At 43.4% G+C, this 16,029-nt stretch overlaps 1 protein-coding gene across 2 annotated transcripts; it reads right to left on the bottom strand.

The window, feature by feature from the left end:
- Positions 1–5,612: 5,612 nt before the first annotated feature.
- Positions 5,613–15,730, bottom strand: CDCA7 (cell division cycle associated 7). Of its 2 annotated transcripts, none has more exons than XM_069781449.1 (10): positions 15,523–15,730; positions 13,625–13,750; positions 13,114–13,224; positions 11,369–11,620; positions 10,920–10,997; positions 9,977–10,165; positions 9,405–9,545; positions 8,817–8,966; positions 8,093–8,229; positions 5,613–7,775 (listed from the first exon to the last, which is right to left on the bottom strand). In XM_069781449.1, the coding sequence occupies exons 1-10, from the start codon at positions 15,541–15,543 to the stop codon at positions 7,745–7,747; spliced, it is 1,236 nt and encodes a 411-aa protein (XP_069637550.1). In that variant the 5' UTR covers positions 15,544–15,730; the 3' UTR covers positions 5,613–7,744. The 2 variants fall into 2 exon arrangements, with proteins under 2 accessions (XP_069637550.1, XP_069637551.1); XM_069781450.1 differs by lacking the exon at positions 15,523–15,730 and adding an exon at positions 14,266–14,748.
- Positions 15,731–16,029: the final 299 nt, after the last annotated feature.

Here is a 16,029-nt window from a genome sequence, read left to right as displayed (position 1 = left end):
GTAGGCAGTTAACTCCACATTGGACCTTACAACTACATCCAGTTGCTGCTTCACTCCACAGCATCTGTATTTCATGACACTTAACATTTGCTCTCATAAAGTCCCTTTAGTACCCAGGTTTCTGTTGTGACAGATATGGAGGAACCTCAGTCTCACCAACACTGGCTGATGAGTATCTGTGCTTCCAGATAGGCTGTCGAACAAACCTAATTCCCCTCATCTCACTAGTGGTAGGGCTTGGTGGCACTTGCCGAATGCTCCTTGCACAAAAAGCAACTACAAGACAGCTTCTCTTCCTCCTTTGTATTTCTGGTGTTCCATGTCCCAAAAACATGCTAACCACAGCACTGCAGAGCTCAGTACAACTACAGGTAAAAGTAATAGTAACAGTGCCCTGCCCTACTGTGGTCTGATGCCTCCAGTACCTCTCTTCTTCTCCTCCAATGACTTTATTTTCTGAGGGATAAAGTCAACACGGTCTAGGTGCCAGGCAAACACCAGGAAAACATTGCTCAAGAGACTGAGGCAGAAAGAGGTTTAGGTGTTTTTAACTGTGGGAAGAAGTTGAGTGTTTTGTACAAACTAAGCCATTTATCATGGGGACTTCCGAGAATCCCTTTTACAAAAATCCATGTCTTCTTGCAGGAGGAGCAAGGGCGGTCCAGCAAAGCTGGCTGTTTCACTAGGTAGCAGGGAACCCTAAGATCTGGCAAGAATCACATCTCCTTGTGGATCCCAACATGTTAAAAGTATAATGTGGTGTCTGTACAGGGGAAAAACAGAAGCTAGATTTCAGCAGCCAGGCTTAATTACCAAGTTAGCTAAGCCTGATACTAGCCAAACTGTTCATCTCATTCATAACTTTTCCTCAGAACTGAAAAATAAAATCAGATGCTAGACATGAGCTTTTGGAAACTGGAAAAACAGGTAGGAAGAAAGAAAATGGTACCCAATAGATTGCAATACGCTCAACTCCTTTGTTTCAGCTATAATGCATAATATACTTAATAGCAAGTATGTCTAAGAAATAGACTAACTCTGTTTGCAAGGAGAAAGGGTGTGTATCTCCAGTCTGTGCTTAGAAAGTACACAGAAAAAAAAAAAGCATTATTTCTTGCTCTGATTAAATCTGCACATCTTGATGAAAGTCAATTGTAATCATGTTAAGAACATTCAATTGTTAATTTTTTCTAAAGCAGGCTGTAGCTACATGGGGATGAATGGGGTTTTGGTCTTACAGCTGCAGAAAAAGCAACTTGTTTAAGATCATACCAGGTGGCTTTCACACAACACTCTATCTGTATGCTGTAATGGGCACATAGATACCATATATACTGGTATATTTTTATTTACTGGAGGTACTCTTCAGAGCTTTGTAGTGCAGATGCTGTTTTCTAGCCACAGCAACCATTTAAAAACTAGAAGTTACTTCTCCCAGAGAAAACTGGGATTATATCAAAGCAGTTCAGTTCCTCGCAACAAAACTCTGTGCTTGGTTTCCAATACCAAAATTGTAACATCGCAACTTCTTCATAAGAATTAAATGGAAACAGAAATAAAGGGGGAAGAAAAAGCTTTTAGAGTGTTAACTCTCCACGGCAGGAGGAAGCCAGCATGGGCATTGAGCTCGGCACACTCATCCCCTTCTCCCTGCTGAAAGGGACACAAAAAGAACTCTGGCTAAGCATTTATTTTTCTGCTAATGTGAAAGTTTTCTTTTAAAGAGGAAGCAGATTGAACAGAGCACGAGAAAAGAATTTGACTCTGGCTTACTTCCAAAGGTTTTTTTTTCCTGATGATTCACTGTTATCACTTGTATTCACATTACAACCAGCCTCAAAAAGAAATACCCAAAACCGAAACCAACTCCCCCCTACACCCAACAACAAAAAACCCATAGCACAAAAGCAGTAAGAAATAGGATCTTTCCTACTGCTAAATTCTGCTAATAAGCTATATAAGAAGAGAATCACGCAAGATAAGAGTGCCTATGTTCATTCACATTTGAGTAGTAACATAGCTAAGCCTCTAGATCCGGAACTTTAGAGCACATCTAAAGATGGTGAATCTCCAAAGTATTAAACAAAACGGTAGACACTGATTGAACTTCTTGTTTTACTTCAGCTATATAGTAAAATAGAAAACATCTAAATATCTCTGAACTCTAAAATGTTTAAATGTTCAGTATAGTCTTTCCAGGATTTTTATTTTCAAACAGGAGTTTGTTTGGATATTCAGGGAGGAGATACATAACTGCTAATTCTCTGAAAACATGAACAATACAAATTTTTGTATTTGTGGGAGCCCTCACACCCTCAGCCCTGGTGGCGGTCAATCGTGAATACACAGTTCATGTAGCAATTCACAAACATACCACTTTTACATGAGGATTCAAGCTAAAAGGAGGTAAAGCAAGGCCAAAAGAAGGAGTGCTGGTAGGATTGCTTTGTTACTGTGTACATGATTAAAAGAAAATGAGGATGCTTGCCATAGGCTTCTGTTACTTACACCTCTTGACACAACCTAGCACACAATTTCATTCTTCCTGCCTGCAATGATATTAACAGACAGGTAAGGATATAAAGCTAACTTGAGCCCAAACACAAATCTATAATTTCAGTAATGTTTTGTTTCCATTTTCAGGACTAGATCTAAGTTTTACGTGCAGACATACTCCAGGGGAAAGATTGTATGAGTAAGGCTCAATGCAGCAGGATCTACAGTTCAGCTGATTTTTTTTCTAGTTCAAGTGATCAGCACAAATACTACTAAAGTACTACTAATAAAGACAGATGCAATGCCTTCTTACACCATCCTGACCATACCATGACTTCTAGTTTATTTTTTTCACATAACAGAACTGTCTGCCATCCTTGTGACCAGAGCCTGATCAATTCTAGCTGGAAGAAAGCCTGTACCAAGCAGCAGCAAGCAGATCTTGTTTAATATAACTGTATCTCTATGCTCTATACATGTTTTCATACAAATTGAATATCTGCAACTTCATATAAGTATCAGTCACAATAGGATTCCCAATTACCCCCCCCTTCCTCCTGGTTTCAGGACTCCTACCACTAGCACTGATCATTACATTTTTGGGTTCAAACATACAATTGCCCTCCCATTTGCCACTCCTACACCAAAGGGTTTGTGGGTTTTTTTGACACCTATCTATTAGTGCCAGGCTTATTATTTGGAAGAAGGGCGAGACCCAAGCATAAAAGTGTGATGCTGTCCTCTCTTAACATCTGGAGCCAATACACTCATGTATATCTACGACACAGCACAGCATTACCTGGGTGCTGGCATTTAGGACCTCATAGGCTGGCCAGCCTGTACTTGACAGGGAAAGCTGCATCTTCTTACTCACTTTTAGTTGTGAGGCCAAGAACATGAAAGAACAGCAGGCGGTGCTTCCAAAATCTCCACACTATCTTACGCCATTAGCCGTGTAAGTGCTGCACTACCAAAAAACTATGAGAGAACAAACTGGTTTATGCCAGCAGAGGTCAGTGGGTGACTCTTGCCAAATGTTTGAAACGCACATTGTGTATTACAAATAAGGTTTCAAAGTCAGCCATGTTCCCTCACCCTGGAACACTGAAAAGACATTCTTTGACCAGATGCAAACATTTTGCCCTTATTGATCTTGTTAGCCCACCCAAGCAAATGATGATGATGCTTTGTTATGTTACCATCTCCTTGCTTTCCTCTTCAAAATATGTTTTTAGGTTTCTGGCAGACAAAATAAAGGTATATTAGCCCATGAGGCTAGGAAGGGAAAGGGGCTAGTTTCCAAAGCTAATGCCTATTTTTAAAATTTCCATTGCAGCTCCCTACACTAATGTAACCGGTTAAGCAGCTGAGTGTGTTGCTCTGGAATGTACAGTGTATGCTGCTTCACCACCCTGTGAAGCAACACTTCAATGCTATTTTTGTAACTTGCATATAATGAAAAAAAAGTTTGCTAAATAAGTAAGGAAGACAAAAAAACTCTTCTCTCAAGATCTGAAGAGACCTAATGCTTCACCATTTGGGTTAATTAAAAAGCAACTGATAGAGGGAAGAAGCAAGTAACATATATATTACTACATACTAGTCTAAGAGAATCTTCAGATAGTAAGGAAGTTTTGGCTAATTCCATCAGTAGGTACTGTATCACTGTAATGAAAAGTTTGCTCATAAGTAAGCTTGGGGTTTTATTTACATATTTGACTTAAAAAAAAAAAAGTTATCACTCACCCTTCCAGCATAGCCACTTCTCTCAGACTATCACATAGCCACAAATGCCCTGCCCATCCACCTCCCATATAGGGAACAAAGGTCCGAGGAATTTAAGAGTGTAATTTGCTTATTAGTCTTCTCAGTATTGTATTACTAGCAGTTATAAATAATTATACCAGTCAAAAAAACTCTAGAAGTTATATCAGACCTAGGCACAAGGTCACCTGGCCCTAAAGCTGAGAGTAGTGAGGGAGTATCAACTCATACAGCCTTTTTCAATAAATTAGCAGTCATTCTACCTCACACATGAGGTTCGTTCTTCTGTTCTTCCTTTAACAGTGATACTCCATTTCCATTCATCTTTGTTTTTAAAGTTGACAGAGTTAGGATCTTTTCCCCATGAAGTTTCTTAAATTGCTGCCCATTTGCTGCAGATATAAACCATGAGCTCTTTAACTATTTGTCAAGTTAATATCAACAATACTTAAGCAGCTGTGGTACAGAGGCTTGGGGGAAAAGGTGTATTGAGACACCTCAAAACCATCGCATGAACTGGAAACTAACATATGACACAATCACGTACAAATTTACTGTCGCATCACCAGCAGTGTGATGAAAAGTAACGCATCTAAACAAAGCTTTTAGGCGAGAGGAACAACATGAGGATTTTACCAGTAGAGTACCTGGGGACAGCTCAGTCACTCTGATCACTTCTTTCCTGTTTCCTTTCTCACTACAGGTCAGCTTCGTGCCATCTTCTGTCACAGACTCATGTTAACTCTTCTCTCTAGACCCAGCTACACTGATGCAAAAGCAAGCAGTACAACTATCAGAAAGTCTTCAGCACTGTCAGCCTGCAATCAAGGCCTCCCAGGTAATACTCTGCTCCAGCAGAGCTCCCAAGAGAAGTTACTTAAATTTTTTTGGCAGAGGGGGATAATAATAAAAAAACATAGATTAGATATCTATATAGTGGCAGGCACCTGACTTCAACTTGTGTCCAAAATTATAATATCCTCCTCACCCTCCTGAGCTCAGTATGTAGGCATCCAGTTTAAAAAAAAAAAGTAGGGAAAAAAAAGCAGAAGAGTAAGCATATAGCACTGTGCCTAAAGTCTATATCTGGCCTGAATTCAGCACCTATGTATTTCTACCATCACAAGCTAGTCATCAGGTACCAAACAATTCAACCCAAGCAGCATGAATATCAGAGCAAGCCTGGTTCAGGGACACAGGGCTGGGGAAAGAAAGATGTCCTAGTCCCACTGCTCCCGCAGGAATGATGGGAGCAACCAACTTCTTTACTTTGCAACAAAAGTTTACCTGAAAGGTGGTAAAGTCTAAGTACACCTTTAATGGACTTCTTAAAAACAGTTAAGAGGCAAAAGTTCTAATGCAGAAATTTTTTATTTTCAAAATAAAAAACTTTGTACAGAACATTGTAGATCTTAAGAAATACAGCAGTCTCTGTGATATGACACAAGGGTTTGCTTTTAGCACAGTCCTTTCACACTCTAGCAATCAGAAGGCAATCCCAGCCATTAGGAGGAAAAAAAAAAACCAAACCAAAAAAACCACACACTCATCTGTCAGAACATGTATTTCTAGAGTTCCTTCTTCAGGAAATGTACCTAGAGGGTAGAGCACTCTCCACCTCAGATTGCACAGCTACTCACACTATAAAAACAGACAAAGAGAGGACAAGAGATTTTCAATAGGACAAATGATTTATGAAACAGAACTGCAAGTCTGAGACATAAATAGCTTTTGTTTCTAAATTCCTCTCTCCTCCCCTCCCACACACACTGATGTAATTCCCAGAAAGGTACAAAAACTGTGGATCATTATGTATACACACAGTGCAAATACTGTGCAAGCAGAGAAGCCTAAACCCATGTTTTGTTCTAGTGCTCAATAAAAGCAAGTTGATTCTTCTACTATTCAACTGTACATTATTTATAACATTGCATTCTAATGTTATACAAAGCTAATACAGTAGTTTCCATAACCAAACTAAGCGCATTTATACACTTTTGTGGTTCTCCAGATGCAATTTTCATGGCACCTTCTTTTCTAGAGCACTGGGTACACAAGACCCCATCCACACAGCACATTAGAATTCCTCACTTCCATTTTTGCTGTACTCGTGGCTTCATCTATACTATAATCATGCAGAGCCAGATACAGAAATACAGCTGGACTGTTAAGAAAGAGACCACAGCACTAACCACATTTGTAAGTGCTCACAAACTGTATGCAACCCATTACATCTCCCTTTATTTATTTTTAAAAGCCTTTTTGGTGAGGCAATCATTCTTCCTCATCTGTTACTACAACTAGGGTGTCTCTTGAGAACATTTATCTATTTACGTTTATGCTGCTCCATGCAACTGGAAGAGTAGCTTTAAGCTGGGCTGTAGCTTAGAAAGTCCTTGCTTTTAATTTTTTTCAGAGGTAAAACAAATCAGGCTTCTTATTCCAGTCATTGTTTATCATTGCTCCTTTTCATGATAACCAAATTCAACAAATTACCATCTTTCATCCACTTGTAGTTGGCCAACAGTCACATGAACCACTACCCCTCTACTTAACCAAACCCTGGTCTGGAGGCATCCCTCTTCCCCAGGACCAGTGCTGATTCTGCAAAGATGCAGTTCTGCAGTTGCAGCAAGAGCAGAGAGAAGAGAACCCAGTAATTTAACGAAGGGTACATTTTGTTTTAGACAGAGCGGTCACTCCACAAGGTATACCACTACGTTCACATCACTCAACAATAGGCAATAGTCTAGTGCCGTGGAAGTTTTCAGCAGCGGCCTCTCATCTGAGCAAAAATACAAAGTGCCACCCCCAACTGCTGCTGCTGCATTTTTTAAGTGACTTGGAGAATCTCCCTTAAAATGGCCAACGTGCACTTTGAGTACTCTATAAAACCAAATATTAGTGCTTGGAGACTGCTCACCTGCAACTTTTAGGGCTTCCTTTTTGTACTTAAGAATGCATTGTTGTTTTAGAGAATTCCTAGCTTCTATTTGATCATTTATGTTCATTAAGTCTGTATTGCAGCAGAAGTTGGCCTGGAGTTAAGCACATACCTTTCTGCACTTGGTTCTGTGGGGAACAGTGCCCTGAATTTTCAGAACATCTGTATCTTTCTGTGATCAACTTAAAAGCATAAATTAACCTGCATCACAGATCACTGCATGAATAAAACCCTAATGGCTTAAAGCCCCATCTCCTTTCAGGAAAAAAAAAAAGTTATTGGCATGAAAGCAAGGACTGATGCTATCCAATTTGCAAAGTTGTTTAAAAAGAAAACAATGGCCTGTGGGCAGAGACCTTCATTAAACAGTTTTCCCAAGTCTGATTTGCACTGAGATAGGTGAAAGTTCTTTAGCCTTTTTTACCCAAAAGGGGAGGGAAGGCAGGCACTGGCTTTGTAATCTCATCTGATTAAACAATTCACTGTAGGCAATAGCATGACATTGGTGAAAAAGTACATAATTTAAAGGCAGTCACAGCTTCAGTCTTCCATTCCAAGTTCTTGTTTCAGACTGAAATACAAGTAGAAACATGAGTTAGCTCATACCAAAACTCTGTTTGGAAACTCTTCAGACAAATTAATGGAAGCCCTGACAATAAACACAGCTGAAGTTGAGAGCCAAAAGACAGAGTGGATACACCACTTGTTTTGGGTAAGAACCAACATGTCAGAAAAATCATATGGCAAAATCTCAGATTCTAAAGGCAACATGGACTGATCTTGAGATCTACCTGACAAACTGGGATGTGGAGAGCTCCCCTCACCCAGTTTTGAGCTGCTTATCCCACTTAGAGCAGAGCCATGCCACTGACACAATGGCATACTTACCTTTTCAAGTAGGCATGGACATTGTCATAGCCATGGTACTTGGCCAGATAGACCAGGACACCTGTAGCACATCGGCCATCTCGCTGTCTGCAGAAGCTACAGTTGCAGATTCCACGACATGGTGGGCACCTCCAGGTCTAGACAAGACAGACAACAAGCCTTTTTAAATGAACAGGAATGCCAGACATGATTCACACTCACAACTTAAAAGAGGGCCCTGCTCTGCACCAGGTTTGCAAGTGAACATCAGCGCTGCAGAAGTTGTCTAAACCAGTGCAAGAGTACAAATTCTTCAGTCTAAGGGATTAAACTCTCCTTTGCCTGCCTTGCACATAACCACAGGAAGCATTCTACTCTCAACCCCTGCACCACTTCCACAGCCCACAACAGCAGCACTTTGTCCACAATACAGTTCCTTTCCATAGGGCATTAAGCACTAATGCAAGGCAAAAGAAAACACTATTCTGATGCTCAAATACAAGAATATTTTGGCAGCTGCTCTGCTCTCATAGTTTACTCCTGCAAATAAAGCTACAGAAGTAGTAACTACAATGAGTTCTATACAACACAAGGTTCTGTGATTCAGTTTGAATCAAAACAGGACTGCATTATGTACTACAGCACCGTAAGCAGTTCCCCTGCTAAAACTCTTTCACTATGAATAACCAATGCACCTCTCTGCTCAAGTTAAGCACAATAAAGCCAATATTCAAAACTGTCTTACCGGATCCAGCAATGCTGTTCTGACATCTTCACCATACCTATTGCGGAGGCATGGCCCGCAGAATTGGCCCCGTACACCTACACAATCAGGGTTACGACAATTTGTCTTGGTGTCTATGGTTTTTTGGCGACACTGATGACAGGTGGATCCCTAGAACACAGGGAAATTAGTTCAGGAAACAAGACATTAAAGATGGCTCGTTAGTTAGGGGAATAGAGCATTTAACAAGCAATCTCTTTGGCAGCTAGCAGTGCTTATCCTGAAGCAGAAAGCCACCTTGCAAGTTTGAACCAAGACTGTTTTAACATTGCATCTTCAGCGTCTGTTAATCATTCTCCTCAGCTAGTACCACCTAGATACTACAGTTACAGAGGGAAAGCAAGCCAACTGGCTTGGCAAAGGCCATTCTATAAATTCAGGGAAAGGTACGAGATGATGTTTCAAGATCTCAGGCATACTTCTCCCAAAAATCACATCCTTCCTCTCAGTGAGAGGGAGTCTGCTTTATTTAATGCTAAACCACAAGCAGGGAATAACAAGAAAATGACTTCACAAAGTATGCATTTCATAAAGCTGGAATATACTTACCATGGCCCTGTTATATACTTTCTCTCTTGCAGAGCCACAAATATTATTCAGCTCTTCCTCTGTTATCTCTTCAACTGGGCGCACAATGTGTGGAAAAGCCATGGCACCACGGTGACCTCTCCTGGGAGTTCGGGCTTCATGCTGAATAGTGAAGACACAATACTTTTAGTATTAGTTTCAGCAAAAACTCTACAGAAACAAGGTGGGGATCTTCAAAGCAATGCCAAAGTCTCAAATACCCATCATATATTTAAAAAAGCAATAATAGATCTTTGCAAAGACATATGATACAGATGCGGCTTTAGCACCTTCACTTGATCTTTCACTTTCAGGGTGCAGAAATGCTACTGGATCTTGCTTAATTCCTGCTGGAGTGCAACAGGAAGTGATTTTTCAAGGACAAGGTGGAGGGAAATGGAGAACACATACAACACGCTATTTTCTGTACTTCTTCCCAGGCCATGGCATACTCATAATCTCGACCAACTCTGTATGAATTGCTATTTTTTTGAAGGGATACAAAACCACCTTCATGATCAACTTTCAACAGGAGAACTAGAACCTCAACATACCTCCAGGTCTTCATCAGACATTTTTCTTCTTCTCACCAAGATGTACCGGTCATCATCTTCCTCTTCTGGTAAAGGAGTAGGAGGACCTTCAATCAGGGACCTGGATCTTGTGTGAGGTCGAGAACTTCGGTCTGGGTTCCTCCTCAAAGCACTTCTGGGCAATGAACGCCTTGGAAGTCGCTTTGGTCCCTGGAGAAATTTAAAAGCCCCTAATGAAACAGGTGAAAACCCAGACAGCTCCTGTCCCTACTATGAATTCCTCCCCCAAAAGCCATGCCTTCCTTCTGTCTTTCCCAAAGATGAAGTCTCCCCCCCGTCCCAAATCAGAAAACACAAGGTAAAAACATTCTCGGCAAATTCATCCTGGGCATTCTGCTAGCTGCAGAGAAATAGTCAAAAGCAAGTTCATGTCCATGCGGGTATAAGATACAATAATTCCCCCACACAGCAGTAGAACCCGTGCCTATGAGTTGTGAGCGTTGTTCCCACCTCCACACAGCTTACAGGTAAATTAGCAGTGAAATTTGTTACACTGCTGATTCACAACACAACCTTCTTTAAGGACCTAGTTAAGCCAAATGTCAGGTTTTCTTCAAGGCTCCGAACTCAGAGAAAATTCATGCTTGAGCTTCAAAGTCTGAACTGCCCCCCTTATCTCCAGCCTTTGCATAAATACATATTTACACAGCACCTTCTTTAGTTTTATTGGCCTGTGGAGACACCTAACCTTTATGAATTAATCTATTCTGCTTTATACAGTGGTAAATCAAAAGAGAATTGCACAATGCCCGTTTTAGGAAGCAATAAAATTCTCAACTGAACTTAGATTTATATCGTTTGTTAAGTTTTTTAATTGAGAGTCCTGTTTTGTAATGTCAGAATTTGACCCTCAGAAGTCTGAAGGCTTACTTATAAACTACTTATAAACTAAGTTTATACTTACATGACTGACAGTTGGCAATGATTTTCTCCCACCAAAGATACCAGAAACATTCTGCAACTCGGCCATTAGTTTGGCAAGCTAACAAGGGAAAGAAAAAGGAAGCAGAGCCTTAAAAGGGTGTTTATATGCTATTACAGACTATTAGATTAGGGCAATTGGCTAGATGTACAATTACTTACAGAAAATGCAGTTACTCTTCAACTTTTACTTCTATGTCTTATTTATGTTATAGTGACTGCAAGTAATTTGAAAAAAGCTCAAACGTATTATGTTGATGCCCTATTCTTTAGGCTTGCAGCCAGCAGATTTTTACTGAAGTACTTAGCCTATGGACTTTCACATGCCAGTGGACATAAACTATCAGATTTAAATACTAGGAATGTAATGAGCCAAAGGGGAGGAAAGGCAGGGGAGAAGGGGTGGTCCCCAGGGAGACACTGAATACTTGCCATTGCTTTGTTTTCCTTTATGTTTAAAGCTCTTCTTTCTAAAAACATGGCACCCTTTTCTTCAGAGTCAGAGTCTGAATCTGGAGCAGGCATCAGCTTTTCAGGAAGAGGTTCCATCACACCCTTCCTCCTCTCCGATCTTCGAGGTGGAAACTTCATGGCTACTTTTAGAGGAATAGGGCATTTCTGCCTTCTCTGAGCTACTTCACTTTCAGCACTTGTATCATTCTCCTCTGAATCTGATTCCAATTTCTGTTAACAAACCAGAATGGAAGCATATAAACCCAAGTGAGTTGCTCTGCAATTAAATACAGTTCAACAATACTTTGTTTGGGGGTGGTTGAAGTGGCTATCTGGCTGAAATCTAGATGTTTAAATCTCCAGTCCTATTGTTCTAGTATATTTTAAGGGGGAGGCAGGGAAGAGGGCAGGAGGAGAAGGGGACACGGGGATAAAAAATTCTCAGGGAGAACCACACTTTACTGCCGCAACACATCAGAAAAAGCTTGGTTTCAGTTACAGCAGTCTTAACTGTCACTTGCAGGTCTAATAGCAAAGATAGTTTGTGTGCGAGTGCGAGAAAGAGAATTGCCTTTAAAAGGCTCTATTTTGCAACATATTGTATTTGGCTGTAAAAAAAGCCACTACACAGTTCTTAGCACAGGGTCAAACCCAAGTTTGTAAGCTGTCAAGAATAGCCATCTCGCAGTGTCAATGCTATGAAGTGAAAACTTTCTTCTAGAGCCAGTCAATGAAATAATTATGAATAAAATCCCAGTATTTTCTTATCTTTGAATTCTGATGCTTTGCTTAAAACTTTTGCAAGAACCAAGGGTTCAGCAAGGACAGAAATTCATTCCTTTAGTCAAAAGCCCATTTTTGCAATAGGCTTTGACTTTTACGTTTCGACTCAGTAAGACAGTCTTATTTTGGTCATAGGTAACAACAGGCTTCCTGCTTCATATGCATAGACCATCAGTCTCAAATGGCAATCCTTATTTGTACAGGGTTTTTATTAAACCAGGTATATGGTTCTGATTCCTTTTTCTTACATACCTATTCCAGCTTTGTCTCCTACTTATTCTCTTTACTGTTGTCTATTATTTAACTCAGACACGTCCTCTTCCAGTAAGACATTCTTTTCTAGTCATTCCTCAGCATGTTCTGAAGTTCCGACAAACCTATTTTGTGCCAAACATGGTACTACTTCTATCTTCACTACTAAATACCAACTACTGGTCTTTTTAAGCAATAAAACTGCTCTTGCACTGATGTCAAGGAAAAGCAGGAAGGCAGATTTCACCACCTATCACTATTTCTCTACTGCTAAAGCAGCACAGCATTTCCTGTTATGCTGTCAGAGTGCAGGTCTGACTGCATGTCAATATACACAGAAATTTTTCTCAGGTTTGCCAGAGTCCATGGGATAGCATAATTATTTCACATTGAGGAAACCAGAAACATTAAGAGTCTAAAAAAATAACATCCAGCAAGGACAGTTTTAAGAGGTATTATATTTCAAAATCCATATGGCAGATTTTATTCTGAACTTGCAAAGCTTGGGGGCTTTTTACTGAGGCAAAAAGAAAATGAAACCATGACTACTTAGACCGTACATTAAATTAAATAAAATGATGCTTCTTTCTGACAACATTCAACTTTCACGCTGAAGCTGTCATTATTTTTCAATTAAGAATGTGTAAGAATTTAAATTTAAAATTGCCACCTAAAATCAACTGTCTTACCAATGCATCTTGAATCTCGTTTTCTGAAAAACCAGGGAAGGATTCATCATCAGAGGCTTCATGAAAAATTTTCGCCAGTTCTTCTCTAATATCAGACCTAAACTTGCGTTTCTACGAAGAATAAAATATCCTTTAACTGAAGCTGTACAAAAAATGATTCACATTTACAAGTGCACTATAAGCAAATATCTTTTTTAATAAAGAAAAAAATAGTTAAGGCATTTAACAAAGGGTTTCAGAACCGCAGTTGCAAATTATCAGGCATGTTAGGTTAGGTGACATTTCAAAGGCTAGAATAAATAGCTAATTTGTTTCCAACAATTACCACCTAGAAGCACAGGTGAAGACTGAAACGAAATTACAGCATATAGCATAGATTTGTAACTACTATACAAAAACATAAGCAGAACAAGTGCTTTTAATCCTGCACAAAACATTTACTAGCTTTACATTTTTGCAAGCTTTACTAGCACTGCACACTCAGTTTTATTTGTTCTTATACTGTACTTACCGTGTTTGCAAAATTATCAGAACCAAAACTGTCACAACTGTCATCGGAGGATGAGGATGTTTCCATGGGAATCAGTTTCGTATTTCGGAATACCATGAAGTTTTTCCTTCCTGAACAAGCTCGGCGCTGCAAAAGGACACAATATCAACACCATTAATAGAACAGACCTACTGTAGCACACTAGCTTTTAAGAAGATCCTTAAAACTGAAGTTTAGGAGGTCTGAACATTTCAGGACGTTTAACAGTCTTGTATTCAAGTCAGCAAAATTATCAGCAGCTTCAAAAGAATTGCCAAAGTTAGAAACGGGAATAGTTTCTGCTCTGATACATTTCTGATCATTGCTATAGAAGAGTTTTTTTCAGTATTTAGACATACTTCTTTTATGCAAACAGCCACGTGGAAATATACACAAAAATCATATCCTTCTGCACTCATTATAGACAATGCTGGGAAAAAAATACAAGTACACAAATAGTACCTAGAAATCTCCTCTGATTTACTAATTGCTTTTAGTTTGAGGCACACACTAAATACACTGCAGCTGTTAAGGAAGGGACTAAGGATCATATCAACAGAAAAGAGGAGCACTGAAACAGCTGTTCTAGACACAACAGCTTGATGTTTTGTTAATTTTATTACCAGGCTGAAACACCTTTTTTTGATGAGCTTCAGGTTTTCATTTCCCAGGGACTGTTTCTACGGGCAATGTCTCCTTTTACCTCCCCAGGGTAAGGCCAAGCCTGCTGCAACCACACTTAGACGCCACCCAAGTCCAGCGCTTTAACCGATACCAGCTCACGGGCACAGCCGACCGGGCCAAATATTTTATAAATACAGCTTAAACAGTAACTAGCCAGGGCAACTTAAAGACCTCCGTCTTCTCCCCAGCACCGTTCAGCAGGCTGCTTTTCGCAGGACCCCTGAGGCTTGCCCACGCTTCACAGTTTTGCCGGTGCCGACGAGGAACAGAAAACCCTCCCGGCCCGGCCCGGCACGGACGCGGCCCCAGACACAAAAGGGGCCGTTTCTGGCGTCGCTCGCCGCGGCTAAGGGAGCGCCCAGACGGAGAAACCCCGCCGCGGCGGGCCGGGCTGCACCGGCGGGCCTCCAGCACCGCGACACCCAGGCCGGGAGACCCGGGACCGCCATCGGCACGCACATACGCCTTCCCCCCTCGGGCGCGGCCCCTCACGCCGGCCAGGGCCGCTCTCCCCGCCTCCCGCTACGACGGGGCCGCCCCACATCGCGGGGCCGCCCGCCTCCGCGCCCCACAGCGACCCCCTCCGCCCCGCTCCCCCGAGACCGCGGGCTCCACGCCCGCACAGCGGAGCCGCCCTCCCCGCTGCCGTGAGGTACCTTCCCCCACCACCCGCACCCCCACCCCCCCCGCCCCGCGGCAGCCCCCCACGCGCCGCCGCCCAACGGCCGCCCTCGCGCCCCGCGTCGTAGCGGCGCCCGGAGCAGCCGCCAGGCGAGAAGGAGAAGGCGAGGGCGCTGGGGAGGGGGGCTGGCGCCGGGCCGCCTGCCCCCCGCCGAGCGCGGCTCCGAAGCCGCCCCCCGTCCCCGTCCCGGTCAGGCGGGCGAGGGCACCGCCGCGCGCGGGGCACGGGGAGTCCCAGCACCGCGGCGGGGCAGGAGACACGGGGCTGCCCCCACGCCGCTCCGCCAGGGTGCCCGGCGAGCCCCAGCCCAAACACTCGCCCCGCCCGACCCCACCAGCCTCCCCGCAGCTCGGCGTGCCCCGGCCGTGAGACGCCGCAGGGCCCCGCGAAAGCGCCGCTGCCAACCGTCCTCTCCCCCACCCGCCCGCCACCAGCAGCAGCAGCAGCAAGCAGCGGCGATCCGCAGCCGTGCCGCGAACCCGGCGGGCAGCCCCCCGCCGCGGGCAGCGCTCACCTGCGGGCGCGACGGACCCATGCTGGCGACGGCGGGGCGAGCAGCGGGGAACTGAAGGTTCGCGCCAAAGCGGCTAGGACCGCGGGGGGCGGGGCCCGGCGGCGCCTTTCCCGCGTTGGCGCCCGCGTCCTGGCAGATGCAGCTGACACCCCCTGGGAATCGGGCACCCGGCGTGCTCGCCCCGCGCCCGCCCGCCCACCCCTGCTGAGGGACTTGTCTCCTCTCCCGGGGCGCCCACGGAGGGGTTACTGCGGGGACCCCATTTTTTTTTCTTTTCGCGCTGCGGGGTTTGTGGAGCTGCAAGGGCCTGGCCCTGTGGCGCGAAAAGCTCCCGGTCGGAGCGCCGCGGGACTCGCGTGCCGGAGGGGAGGGGCGCGCGCGGGGGCCAGGCCTGCCCCGCCCCGCCCCGCGCCGAGCCGCCCCGGCGGGATGAGGGGCCCGGGCCCCCCGGCCGGGGAGCCCACGTAGTCTCTAACTCTCTCTCTTTTTAAAAATGTTTAATTTTAT

Source organism: Haliaeetus albicilla, chromosome 4 (assembly GCF_947461875.1).
Source record: "Haliaeetus albicilla chromosome 4, bHalAlb1.1, whole genome shotgun sequence".
Taxonomy (NCBI): Eukaryota; Metazoa; Chordata; class Aves; order Accipitriformes; family Accipitridae; genus Haliaeetus; species Haliaeetus albicilla.
Note: the sequence above shows the minus strand (reverse complement) of the source record. Positions and strands in the feature narration are given on the sequence as shown.

Coding starts and splice junctions, on each gene's coding strand:
- CDCA7 (XM_069781449.1), bottom strand. CDS start 15,543: ATGGGTCCGTCGCGCCCGCAG. Junction 10,998..11,368: donor TAAAGGAAAACAAAGCAATG/GCAAGTATTCAG, acceptor TTCCCTTGTTAG/CTTGCCAAACTAATGGCCGA. Junction 8,967..9,404: donor AAGTATATAACAGGGCCATG/GTAAGTATATTC, acceptor CCTGTGTTCTAG/GGATCCACCTGTCATCAGTG.